The sequence below is a fragment of the Podarcis raffonei genome, chromosome 10, assembly GCF_027172205.1.
Source record: "Podarcis raffonei isolate rPodRaf1 chromosome 10, rPodRaf1.pri, whole genome shotgun sequence".
Taxonomy (NCBI): Eukaryota; Metazoa; Chordata; class Lepidosauria; order Squamata; family Lacertidae; genus Podarcis; species Podarcis raffonei.
Window position 1 is genome coordinate 49,545,785 of NC_070611.1, and position 12,822 is coordinate 49,558,606.

At 42.8% G+C, this 12,822-nt stretch overlaps 1 protein-coding gene across 14 annotated transcripts in view; it reads left to right on the forward strand.

Annotated features, from left to right (window-relative positions):
- RBFOX2 (RNA binding fox-1 homolog 2) overlaps window positions 1-12,822 on the forward strand; it is a 175,648-nt gene that overhangs the window by 144,347 nt on the left and 18,479 nt on the right. For 9 of the 14 annotated variants that reach the window (XM_053404786.1, XM_053404794.1, XM_053404785.1 and 6 more), the window contains 5 exons: window positions 572-664; window positions 3,318-3,378; window positions 9,769-9,822; window positions 9,943-10,035; window positions 11,167-11,299. In XM_053404786.1, the coding sequence (XP_053260761.1) occupies window positions 572-664; window positions 3,318-3,378; window positions 9,769-9,822; window positions 9,943-10,035; window positions 11,167-11,299 (434 nt within the window). The remainder of the gene's footprint in view (window positions 1-571; window positions 665-3,317; window positions 3,379-9,768; window positions 9,823-9,942; window positions 10,036-11,166; window positions 11,300-12,822) is intronic. The other 5 variants (XM_053404793.1, XM_053404791.1, XM_053404792.1 and 2 more) reach the window with 3 other exon arrangements.

Consider the following 12,822-nt stretch of genomic DNA (forward strand, 5'->3'; position numbering starts at 1 on the left):
ATATCATATAGGTATGTGGTAATCAATAAAAGACGAATCCAAAACTGCAATGTCTGCAGAGCTGCTGCAAAGGGTGTGACTTTTTTGCACAGCATTAAACTGTTGGACCACACTCCCTTTTTGTAGTGGCTTGTTCAAAGCACCTGCATGTGTGTATCCTTGCCTTGCCACAAAGAGGCAACTACTGAGAATGTTGTAGAGTCATGCCTTTGTGAGGTTCCACGTGGCAAGAGGATTTCCAACTAGGATGTAATAAATTTTATTCCGTCAAACTAGGAGCTAGTTTACTTTTCAAAATTTGTCTCGAGTAACTGTACTTTTTTTGGTCTGGCCTCAATTGCTTTATGTTTGTTATTATTTTAAATCTGATTACAACTTTTTTTTATTAAAAAAAAATTAAATTTATTTCATGAAACATGCATGAACCAAAAATGTGACTCTAGGAGAGTATTGCTAAGTTGTGCTGATGTCAATTTCATACTGTGATATTTTTTTTCTCTATTTATCTAGATATCAGTATTTCAATATATAACGATGTGCATGTTTTCCCCCCTTCTCCCGCTGCATGCAGGGATTCGGGTTCGTAACTTTCGAGAATAGTGCTGATGCAGACAGGGCCAGGGAGAAATTACACGGCACCGTGGTAGAGGGCCGTAAAATCGAGGTGCATGTCTTCAGTAATTCAATTTCTTCTTTATATTTATTCTTTTGTTTCTTTTTTTGTGTCTTGCCTCACTTATTTCACATTTGGATTCCTGTCTTGTGTGTGCGTGTGCGTGTGTTTGTGTCTCTGTGTTTTTCACTCCCCTGCCCCCCTGCACTGAGGTGTATAAAAATAACACACCCACCCAAATATATATCTATATATGTTTTGTTACTTTAGGTATTTTTCTTTTTCTCCTTTCTCTTAAGTTTGTTTCCAACCCACTCCAAATTTTTGACCTTCTGCTGTCTTGATTTTCCTTTGCTTCAGTTTATGAGGCTCCGACTTTTTATTGCCAATCCTGATCAAAACTAACGAAAAGAGCACTGTCCAATTTGTAACTTTTGTGTCTTAACAACAAAGAAGGGGGCCAGCCAGAATCTGCCCTTTTCCTCAGAGGCCAGTTCTCCTTCATATGAGTGTGACATTACATGAATTGCAGGAAGGGATTGACAACACAGGAAGAAACTTCCTTGGGCTGCTAGAATAATTTTTCTGTAGATGATTTCAGTAAGTAAATATACACTCAAAATTAGCTCTTACAATGTGCACAGAGTTTGATAAATGTGAATAGTTGTTATCCACATGGGAAGTAACTGATTAATCAGTGGGGAGAAAAATATATTCCCTCATATTGAAGGCTAACTGGCCCCTTTCTCTTTTCCCTCCCTTTTTAAGAGAAAAAAGTACGAAATATAGGGGGGGAAACTTAAAGCCGCCGTTTTGAGTAAGATGTCTGCATATTTTGCTTTTTTGTTTTGTTTTTTTGTTTTGTTTTTGTTGTTTTATTTCCCTTTTCAATGGTTTAGTGTTTAGGGCCCTTCACTTGACTCACTCTTTCCATGGTAACTATACACAATGCTGGCGATGGTACGAGTTGGCGGTAAGTGAAACAAAAGTGCTAGAGGAGAAGCTTATTTCTTTTCTTTTTTTTAATGCAAAACAAAATTAAGAAAGAAAAAAATCCATCTGCCATTTCACATTAACACTACAAAATGTGATTTGACTTGTTGTCCCCCCCCCTTTCCTTTTCCCCTTCCCACCCCAACCCACCCACCCCTTTTTATTTTCAATGCTGTTGAGTAATGCCGCCTGGACTTTGGATGTACATACCGTTTTGTATAAGTCTGAGCTGTTTGATTACTGACTTCCTGGTGATTTCCCTTGCACATCTTACTCAGAGTTACTGAACTCCAGTTTGGCTGGTTTTTATTAATGCACCCATACCCTTCCCCTCCTTATTCTCTCCCTGCCCCCTTTTTCTTTTCTTGCTCTGCCTCTCTCCAAACCTGTGATTGTTTTTCATTTTTCCTTTCTCCCCTTGCCATTTTTTCTTCTTCACTCAGTTAAATGCAGCTGTTGGTCTCTCTTTGCTGACTGGTGGTTTCTGATTGGTTTTGGCCATTTTTCCTTTAAGTGCTTGTATTGCACTCTGCTGTAGCAGCTGATTTCAGGCACTCGCTCCATCTTAATGATTGTCTGTGAGACCTCTCCTCTCTCTCTCCCTCCCTAGCCCCATTAATCGATTGTTGTTGTTGTTGTTTTTCTTTTTTTATGTGTGTTTTAACAGCATGCTCTCAGTCTCATCGTTGTTGTTTCCCATTCTTTTTAAATGTATGATGTTTATACTGTTTGGGGGCTGAAATTAGAGTAATGGGTTTCCAGGCTCCCTTCTTCCCTGCCCGAGCTCACTCTTCTGTTAAACATTAGAGGGCATCTAAGAATCGGCCTTGTGGCTTTTCCTTCTGTTACGGCTTAGGATTTCGAAATGTCACTGATTCTAGCTCAGCCTTCACCCTCTTTGCAAGAGCTCTGAGGCTGTGTCTGACACGGGGCTGCAGTAATTTGGCTTTGCCCACCGCTCCCATGTTTTTCCAGCACCATTTCTGCTGTAACACACACTTGCTGCAGTGCTTAGATGGCTTGGGGCTATAAAGAGCTCAGAAATGAGGGTGAGTGCACTACGAAATCAGGAGACACCTTACCAGTTTCTAAATGGTGTTTTTTTTTTGTCCTCGTCTCAAAAGTCAGCAATTGGAGATGGGTGCGTCAATATCTCAGGATATCCTGAAACTGGGATGTAGGCCAGGCAGCCTTGCTTTAGGAATCCAGAGTAGAGGGAATTAGTCCAAGGCACCTGGGATATCCAAGCTCTCCTTCCGCCTGAATAGATGTCTCCTCTGTAATATTAGTAGGCCACTGCAGTTCAGTGAAAGGCTACTAAAATATGAGACAGAAGGCTACTAAAATATGAGACAAAAGTTGTTTATGTTCATTACTTCATACCAGTCAAGCTGGACGTGGAGAAAATAGCAATAGGGGGAGTTTTTGCCCTTTGGATCAGTGAGCATCAAATGCCCAGTTCAGTCAAAGGTAGCAGGGATGCCTGAGAAAATGTGCTCTTTTTGGCCTTTAATGCCAGAATTAAAATGCCAGAATTAGATTGGTTTGCAATTTTAATATTTAATTTAATGGCAACCTGCAAAAGTAAAATTAAATGTGCTGAATTTTTAAACAAGTTTAAAAAAACAAAAACACACACAAGTTTTCACCATTTTCTCTAAAGTCCTGTGCTTCCTCCCCTCTTCCCCCCTTTCCTCCTTTTTACTTTTAGGTTAATAATGCCACCGCCCGTGTGATGACTAATAAGAAGATGGTCACACCGTATGCAAACGGTAAGAGGAAATTCTGCTAATAATAAGCAAGGTTTATGGGGGAAGAGCTAAGCTATTGGGACTGTTCTTCCTTCCCTGGATTTCAGCATAATAGAAAGCTTTGTTGGAAGAATAGCATCTTCGAAATCTTTTGTGACTGGCGTGTATAGACACTGAAGTAAGATGCCCGTTTTTCAAAGCGTAAGAGAGGATGTAAAAGTAAAGGGACCCCTGACCATTAGGTCCAGTCGTGGCCAACTCTGGGGTTGCAGCGCTCATCTTGCTTTATTGGCCAGGGGAGCCGGCATACAGCTTCCGGGTCATGTGGCCAGCATAACTAAGCTGCTTCTGGCGAACCAGAGCAGCACACAGAAACGCCGTTTACCTTCCTGCTGGAGCGGTGCCTATTTATCTACTTGCACTTTGATGTGCTTTCGAATTGCTAGGTTGCCAGGAGCAGGGACCAAGCAACGGGAGCTCACCCCGTCTCAGGGATTCAAACTGACGACCTTCTGATCTGCAAGTCCTAGTCTCTGTGGTTTAACCCACTGCGTCCCTAGTAAGAGAGTACCCAACTGCAATTATTTAATGGTATCAGAATTAGTTCTGAGCAAGGAAACTTAATGTTAAATATAGCTTAACAAGTCAAACTGTAGGGAATAACAAAAACATTGCCCTTGCCATTCCCTGGTAAATTAGTGAGAAATGATCAACATGAAAAGTTCCATCACTGGAAGATAGTAACTGCGGTCTGATATGTGTGTACAAATGATAATATTCATGTATCAGATTTATTAGACACTTGTTTGCCCAGCAGCTTCCTTCACCAAACCTGCAAACTGCTTTTAGAATGGGGAGGTATTTAAAAAGTGGACCCAATATTTAATAGTGGGAAAGTATGCGGACAAGGAAAGGGCCTAACAAATACACATGCAAATCTGTAATTCAAAATAAAAATCTTTCTCTTCCCTTATCCCTCATGCAGACCTTTCCACAAAGACCTTGGGAGAAATCATAAAATGCTAGGTTAGAAGGGTGAAGTCCAGTTTTGTCTGTCCTAGCAAGGTTTACAAAACCCACAAAGAAGGAACTTGCCCGTTGACTGCCAGTCTCTTTGTGTGAATTAACCTTTCCTATAATGCTCTTATTTGACCATGTCTGTGTTACACAAAAGCTTATTGCCAAATACTGTACCTGAACAACATTTGATAATGGCAACGCAACTGTTTCAGCACTTGCCGTTTAACTATACTAATTCTCAAGAGATGGCATGAAATGAAACACATGAACTTTGATCTTCCTGAAAATAATTGGTGTTGACCTAGTAGTCCATAGTACAACAGCCACTATAAAAGCACTTGTGGGTGGCTAAAACAAAACTGGAGGCAAAAAGGTCCAAATTCTAAGCCCTGCTGTCTCCTAAAAGTAGCTCTTGGTCTGGCTTAGTCACCATTAAGCTCAATCACCATTAAGTGAGAAATGCTAGTTACCAATTTGGGTTGAATAACAGCATGTTTTAAACAAGGTTCATTGAGAAGGGTGTATTTGCTAAATCTGTATGCTGTCTGGTTGGATAGGGATGGTGTTTGTGTTTTTCACAGAATTGTAAAAGCTGAGTTTTCATGCAGCTGTACATTATCTACCCACATTCTTGTGCTAAGCCCTTAGTCATATTAGCTTTCTTGTTGTGACAGCACAGAGGCTTTGTTCCAAAGGTGTGCTATATATTATAATGCATTGCACTGGCAGGTTAATTAGTTATGCTGAGATGATATAGCTGCATACCCCTGCCAGTAGCCTAATATAAATTCTCAAGAATGGCAGATCTTTGAAGTGTAAGTAACTTTATCAAGGAATGAAAATGGAATCTTGTAAAAAACTACAGTGAAATAGGGGTTACTTAGGAAATATGCCTTTGTGGTTCAGTTATACGTTCTCAAATAGCATTGCGAGCACCCCCAAGTTAAAAATAAAACAATGATTTTGTGCATGTGCACATATAACTATTTATAATCTGTATAAGAAAGCCAGTTCCCCACATTCATCATACAGTGGTACCCCGCAAGACGAACGCCTCGGAAGACGAAAAACTCGCTAGACGAAGGAGTTTTTCATTTTCTTAGCCGCTTCGCAAGACGCATTTCCCTATGGGCTTGCTTCGCAAAACGAAGCTTGCCCCGCAAGCTCCGGGGATAGCGGGGAAGCGCAGCGCGCCTTCCCCTCTCCCCCCGGACCCCTTTTGAACCAAGGGGCAGCAACGGGGAGAAGCGATTCTCCCCGCTGCCCCTTCCCTTGCTTTAAAACAGGTTCGGGGACAGAGGGGAAGGCGCGCACGCCTTCCCCTCTGTCCCCGGAGATTGCGGGGCAGGCAACAGGGAGAAGCAATCTTCTCCCCGCTGCCCCTTGCTTTAAAACAGGTCCGGGGACAGAGGGGAAGGCGTGCGGAGCTTCCCCTCTGTCCCCGGACGGTCTCCATAGGAACGCATTGATTGATTTTCAATGCATTCCTATGGGAAACCGTGCTTCGCAAGACGAAAAACTCGCAAGAAGAAAAAACTTACGGAACGAATTAATTTCATCTTGCGAGGCACCACTGTACTTACTTTCATTACATAAGGGGGGGGGGGAGAGACCAAAGCAAAATTCTGCAGATGAAAAGTTAGGGCTGGCTCACTTCTCACTGGTTCTCATTTAAGTCCTATGAGACAAAGTAAATGGGCTGCAATCTGAAGTACAGCTTTTCCCATGTAAAGTAGTGGCGGCCATACAGTGTGTCACTTGGAGGCAAAGAAACCCTAACAGCAGGTCTTTACAGATAGGAACTACAGAGAAGCAGCCAGAACCTGCAAAGGCCATTGGCTTGTGTTCTCCGTCCTTTCGCTACACTGGTTAATGGGAGAAAGGACAGATGGCACTAGCATTCTGCACTTACAGATTGAACTAGAAGCGATTGGGGTAGGAGCTCAGATGTGTTTACTGCAAATGCTCTTGTATTCATAGGAAGGCTGCCTCACACTTTGTGAACCATAGACAGAACTGTGTTCTACCTGCACTAAAAAGAAATTTGTTTTCCCCCCCCTGCATCTAATATAATAATATTGCTATAAGGAACTACTTTGTACTGAGCTAGAATGGTAATGGCTCTCTGAGCTCAGCACAAGCTTTTTTTCTCCAGCTGTGTTACCTGCTAATAATTTTTAATTGGCAATATCAAGGATGAGTCATGATTGTAGTTCATGTCCTCCAATACGGAGCCACAGCTCCTCCCCACAAGGATGTACAAGAATTCCCTCACATTGAATTCAATCATTGGTCCATCCAGTATAGTACTGTTTACATTGAATAGTAGCAGTTCTTCAAGTCTTTGGCTGAGAGCTTTCTTGATGTTAAATATGGAACATTAGTGTGCTTTATTATACAGGTGTGGCCCCTCAATGGTAGCAGTATGGGACTGTGTGGGTTACTGATATATTCCCCTCCTGGCCTATAGCAGTACATCATAAATGTACTAATCTAGCATAAAAACCAGCCAGAATCCAAATTCAGATTTGTACTACTATGTGTATTGCACATGGTTTGCACAGCTCTGACCCATAAGTTTTCATTCAGTTTATAGGAACATAGCGAGTTAGCAGCTGATCTCTGTTACATTATTTTGTTTGTTTGACTTTGCTTTTCGTTGGGCAAATATTTAAAAATGCCATTGCAGAGATATTTTTCATACCCTCAAATTCAGAAGAAAATGTTCAAGAAAAGAAAATATATAATAATTAGAAGAATAGAATCGTAGAGTTGGAAGGGACCACGAGGATCATCTAGTCCAACCCCCCCATGAGGCAGGAATCGTTTGTCCAACACGGGGCCGAAACACGTAACCCTGCCTGAGCCATGAAGTGTACTTGGGCATTATGTTCTTGGTTGGTTTGTGTCAGCCCATTTTGACCTGATCAGTTCATGGTTTGTGTGTTGATCTCAATTTCGCTTGTCAGTATAGCATCGCTGGATTGGGCTTACTTGTGCCTCTAGTGAATGAAGGCAGAAGGCACTCAGCTCCTAGGCAGGCCTTGCACACAGCAAGCACAAGAAAGGCCAGCACAGAGACTGCCTGCCTGCTCGGCCTCCCACTTTTCTGTCCATTCCTAACAGCAAGGGCCAGTGGACTGGCTGCCTGGCCTCCCTCACCCACTTGCTTGCTTACTCTGAGGGTGCCTCAGCTCCTGACAACCATCAACCCCTGGCTAGCCCTAGAGGCACCATTTGCCTGGGGAGCTTGAAGCCAGGACTGCTGCAACAGCCGCACAAGCATTTGGGAGGCAGAGTCACAAAAGGGCATCGAGGGAGGGAAGGAAAGAGGGGCAGAGGCCAGTGTTGCCTTCAGCACCCCTGACTATCATTCAAGGCACCCAAGGGTGCCACGGCACACTGGTTGAAAAGCACTGCCATAGGCCAAGTTTCATGTGAGACCACTCCAGTGATTTCTTCCACAGCAAGCACCTCTGCATTTCAATTCGTCCATACCAATGGAGACCGTGTACTGGTGGACAAGGGGTGTTACCCTCCGAAAAGGAATACCTTTCAGAAATCCCCCAAATACAACCATTACATTGGATGCCAGCCTGCATGGCGAAGGGCAACTGGTCCACATATGGAGAACCAGTGTCTCCCACCAACATTCATCTCCACAGTTCTGCACTCCAGACACCTGTCTACAATCCACATCTACTGGGCGACATGGAGGGCCTTTCTTAAATGGACCAGGTGCAAGCAAGTTCCAGCAGAAGCCACCTCCAATCCCTGACTTATTAGCGTTCCTACAGGAAGGCCTTCAACAAGGGCTCAATCCTAATACGCTTAAATACAAGTAGCAACCATTTCTTCTATTCTGACATGTCTAGATAGGCTCATTCTGGCCACTTACCCACTGGTAAAACACTTTCTTTGTGGAGCACTTCTCCAGTGTCCTCCAGTTGTTTATCACTTTCCTTCCTATAATCTTCATAAGGCACTCTCAGCTCTCCATCACTGCGTCATTCCATCTGAAGTGATCAAACTTTTTTACCCTATGCCATCCACTTTTCTTAATATTTTGCACACTTGTTGAATGATCAAAACTAAGTTTAAATCTAAATCTTAATTTTTTATCTATGAAGGTTTGAAATTTCAAAAATTAGAGCTGCCTGCAAAATTTCATATTGCGATCTCAGTGGGATCACATTAAAAAAAGGTGTACATACATGTCTGCCTTATTGGGTTTTATTTAAGATAAATGGGTCTTCTTGGAGTAAAATATGACAGAGTAAACAAGACTTCAACTATAATATCAGTTGCTTCGGGCATTTCTTTAGAAAGTTATTCAGTTAAAAGGTGTCTGTAAAGCTAGTCAGGCTTTTCTCTTAACAGTGTGATCCAAAACCAAGTGATAGCTTGCTATTGCATGATAGAATTAACGATTTGAAAGAATTCTTGTTTGTACATTTCATTTCATGAAGTACAACAAAATACATATTTACATATATACATAGTTCTGATCATTCAACAATTGTACAAAATATTAAGAAGATTGGATGACATGAGCTAAAAAAGTTGGATCACTTGGTATGGAATGACCCCACCCACCTTTGAGCCACTGAAACAAGTTCACTAGAGGCATAAGTAAGCCCAGCCCAGTGATGCTACACTGGAAAAGCAAATCTACCCTTCAGGTAGGTACAATGGTACTCCTTTTTGGTAGAGGAGCTCTGAGGCAATAGCATCTCCAGTTTAGCACAAGGAATTATAGTGCAGAAGTTCAGAAACTTGTACGATTCTAACCGACACATGCTGCATGGCAGCAGCAATCATAAATTGACACCCCTGTAGTTTATATGCCTAGTTTTAGAGGTGGCCCTCTCCAGTTAAGTCAATGTGCAGTGCATCTGCACCAAATGCTAGCTCCCACAACTGCATTGTGAGCCAGATCTATTAGGACAGGCATTTCTCTTGTTCTTTCAAATGTTCATCATCACACTTAACACTGGGAGCTCACCACCAGGTGTTCAGAGATCTCAGGCCTCAATTTCACAAATCGTTTGTTTTGTTCTTATTGTAAAACAGCTTGTAGTAGTCGCTTTAGACTTCATCTTTTTCATTTGCTTCCTTACTCCAACCATTACCTTAAAAAGAATAAAGACTCATACTTGAACTGCAGGACGTAATTGCACATAATTTTTACCAGAAGGAATCAGTTGATTTTCTGCTTTTTCCATCTATGTCCAGAATGTGAGAATTTGGGAAAACCTAGCCTGCTTTTATACACAGCAGCAATCTGCATGGAAACTAGAGGGATGCACCAGAAACTACACTGCATATATCAAGCTGTTTGCTCTTCCCCTGGGGTAGATCTTGATGCTCCCTCTGTCTTTATTCTTTCAGGTTGGAAGCTAAGCCCTGTGGTTGGAGCAGTGTATGGCCCTGAATTATATGCAGGTAGAAAACGTTGATGCGTCTCTTTCTGCTATTTAACTGCAGTGGTGTTTGTTTGTGTTCTCAAACTGCTGTTTCTTTATAACCTTTTTACATTTTTTATTCTTTTTAAAACTAAATTAGCATCCAGTTTTCAAGCAGATGTCTCGCTGGGCAATGACGCTGCAGTGCCCCTGTCAGGAAGGGGGGGTATTAACACTTACATTCCTTTAATCAGTAAGTAGCCCCTATTGGCCCCTGTATTGTTACTGTGCTTGAGTAAACAGTGATCTGTTAGCCCTCTTATTTTCAGTCTGTATAATATGTACTTGAAAGGATGGGCTTTGTTAGAAAGTGACAGCACTTCTCTGGGCAGTGGCCGTGACCCTTTCCATCTTGCAGCACACCTGCAAGCCTGCTTGTGGCTGGGCTTGCCCCACGTTACAAGAGTGCTGTAAATCATGAGGGAGGAAATGTGCATGAAGGAACCAATTGCTTTAGAACTGAAGAAGTGAAACAGGCCACACTCCAAAGTACATATTATTCAAGCTACTAAACTGCGAGTCCATCGCAGGCCCCCTTGTGGCATGCGCCTGGAAGCACCTTGGGTTGGATTTGTGCCTTGTGACTGACTGGCGCCTTCTGGGTATCATCTGTCATCGCCTTGTGTTCCCAGCTGCCTTCTGAGGTTTAGACATGTTTTGCCCTGAGCCAGTTTACTCCAGCATGAAGTGTAATAAAACAGGGCCCAATATATACGAAACCACTTAATGGTCACCTATGCCGGAAGGTGGGCTCTTGGTAAACTGGCACATCGTTATCAATTTTGGCTGCATTACAGGAGATTCTTAGGTCCCCTCTGTACTTAAATTGAGTGTGGGAAGAATACACACACACAAACATGCACACATACAAAATCTCGTCGTCAGCCCACCAGTTTAAGAGGCTCATAATAACAACAGACTTTTAAAGCCCGCCCGCCCGCCCCCAGTATGTGGAAGAGTCACCTGCCTGTATAAGTGGCAACTCTCTGTGCTTCTCGGACTGTTTCTAACCAGACTGCATGGCATTCTTAAAATGGGGTGGAGGAGGAGGAAAACAGTTTGCAGTTTGTGATGAATGAGGCATGACACAGCATTAATCCCTTGCATGCCAGGCCTCTCTGCAACCCTGCCTCCCCTTCAAGGCCATGATGTAGCGAGAGGTATGCAATGTCATTGGGGCTCAAAGCATGCTCCTTTGCAGGACAGGTGCGAAACATTTCTCCAGCTCTGGAGTTGCGTATCGTTCTAGTCAAAGATGGCTGTGGTTAACTGGGCGGACGTAGTGATCCTTCTCATATCTTTCCTTGTCTGTCTGTCTTCACAGTTCCCGGCTTCCCTTACCCAACTGCAGCCACCACAGCAGCCGCATTCAGGGGAGCTCATCTGAGGGGCCGAGGGCGGACAGTGTATGGCGCAGTGAGAGCAGTACCTCCAACAGCCATCCCAGCTTACCCAGGGTAAGGGTTGGAAATCAACGCGCAGTTCTCCGCAGAACCTGGGAGTTCTGCTGAACCCCTAAAGAGGGGGGAAATTGAGACATGATGGATGGTGAGAGTCAGGATATGCCAACACCAGACCACTCTGCACCCAATTGCCTCTGGAAAGGGAAGTCCAAAATCTTAACATTTGTGACTGGGAAAAACTTTAACCGTCTTTTGGCGGTGCATCAGTGAAGGGCAGTTTAACGTTTCAATTTCGCTATCATGTGGTAGCAGTTCGGCTGCATTGGTAGTAATATGCCTGTAAGAGTTAAGGAAAGGGTGTAGAGTCTGGAGTGAGGCAGCTTCTGCACTCTAAAAGTCTAGTATCGTTGTTATCCAGGAGTGGCAAGCATTGCTTCTCAGTTTCATGGTATTCTTCCTGGAAACAGGACACAGACATTCAGTTACCCACAATGGATTTGCTTTCTTGGTTGGAGACATTTTTAGAAGAGTTAAAATAGAGATCTATCAAATCTTATTTTTAAGATAGGATAAAGGAAGGGCTGAAAAGTGTATAAAGCGAAGTTTTTAAAAAGCAAAACGAAAAGCATTGATAGAAAGTGTGTCTTAATGTGTGGCCTTACTTCCTTGGCCTTTGGTTATTTCCCATAGTGTGATAATGAATCTGTAGCAACCAGCGGCTCTATTATTTAAAAAGTAAAGCAGCTCGCACCTTTGAAATAAAAGTTGTTGGTTTTTTTTAGCCTTGACAGGATGCCAGAAGCTCAGACATTTTTGTTGTAAGAATTCACTTTGCACCCCGAGGAGGCTGCTTTGTCTGTAATGCTGTTCTCCAAGCATCTTTCACAGATTAAAATCCTTCTCAGAGGAAACTTGAGCAGGAAGAGAAACCACCTAGACAGGGCAAGTTAGAGCCTGTTCCTCTCTTCCTCTGACTGGGAGCAGTTATATACCAAATTGCCTGCTGCAGAGGTGGGCAATTGTAGCTGAATAAAATGCATGTAACTTGGCCAGTGGCACGGAAGGGAAACACTGGGAATGGAAGTAGGAAAAATGGGGAGTCTGCCTTCTTTTGACCTTGGCTCTGGCACTGCCTACTACTAGCATAGATTATAACTGAGGAAACATGGACCTCAGCAGAAAAAAGTTCTCCATTCCTGGTCTGCTGTCATAGTGATATATAGGAATGCTCTGGGTCATGGTAGTTCAGTTGGAACATCTTAATAACTAACAAGATTGGATTGCTGTGCCCAGAATTTAAAATGAGTTAAGGGAAGCAATATGCAGTTTCCAGATTTTCATTTCTTTTACAATAGAAGATGGTATAATCATAACTTGCTTACTGTTCCACTCTCATTAGTAGCAAATACCTGTGTGGAGCATCCTTCTTGATCTGTACAGGAAGAATTTCTAGAGCAGTCCTCTGATATTTCCCCCATGAATTAATCCTGTAGTATCCCTCTTGCACTGATTCATGTGTAGGTCGTTTGCTGTGCTTGTTATCCCTGATAGTAACGGCTAGAATGTTCCTAGAAAAG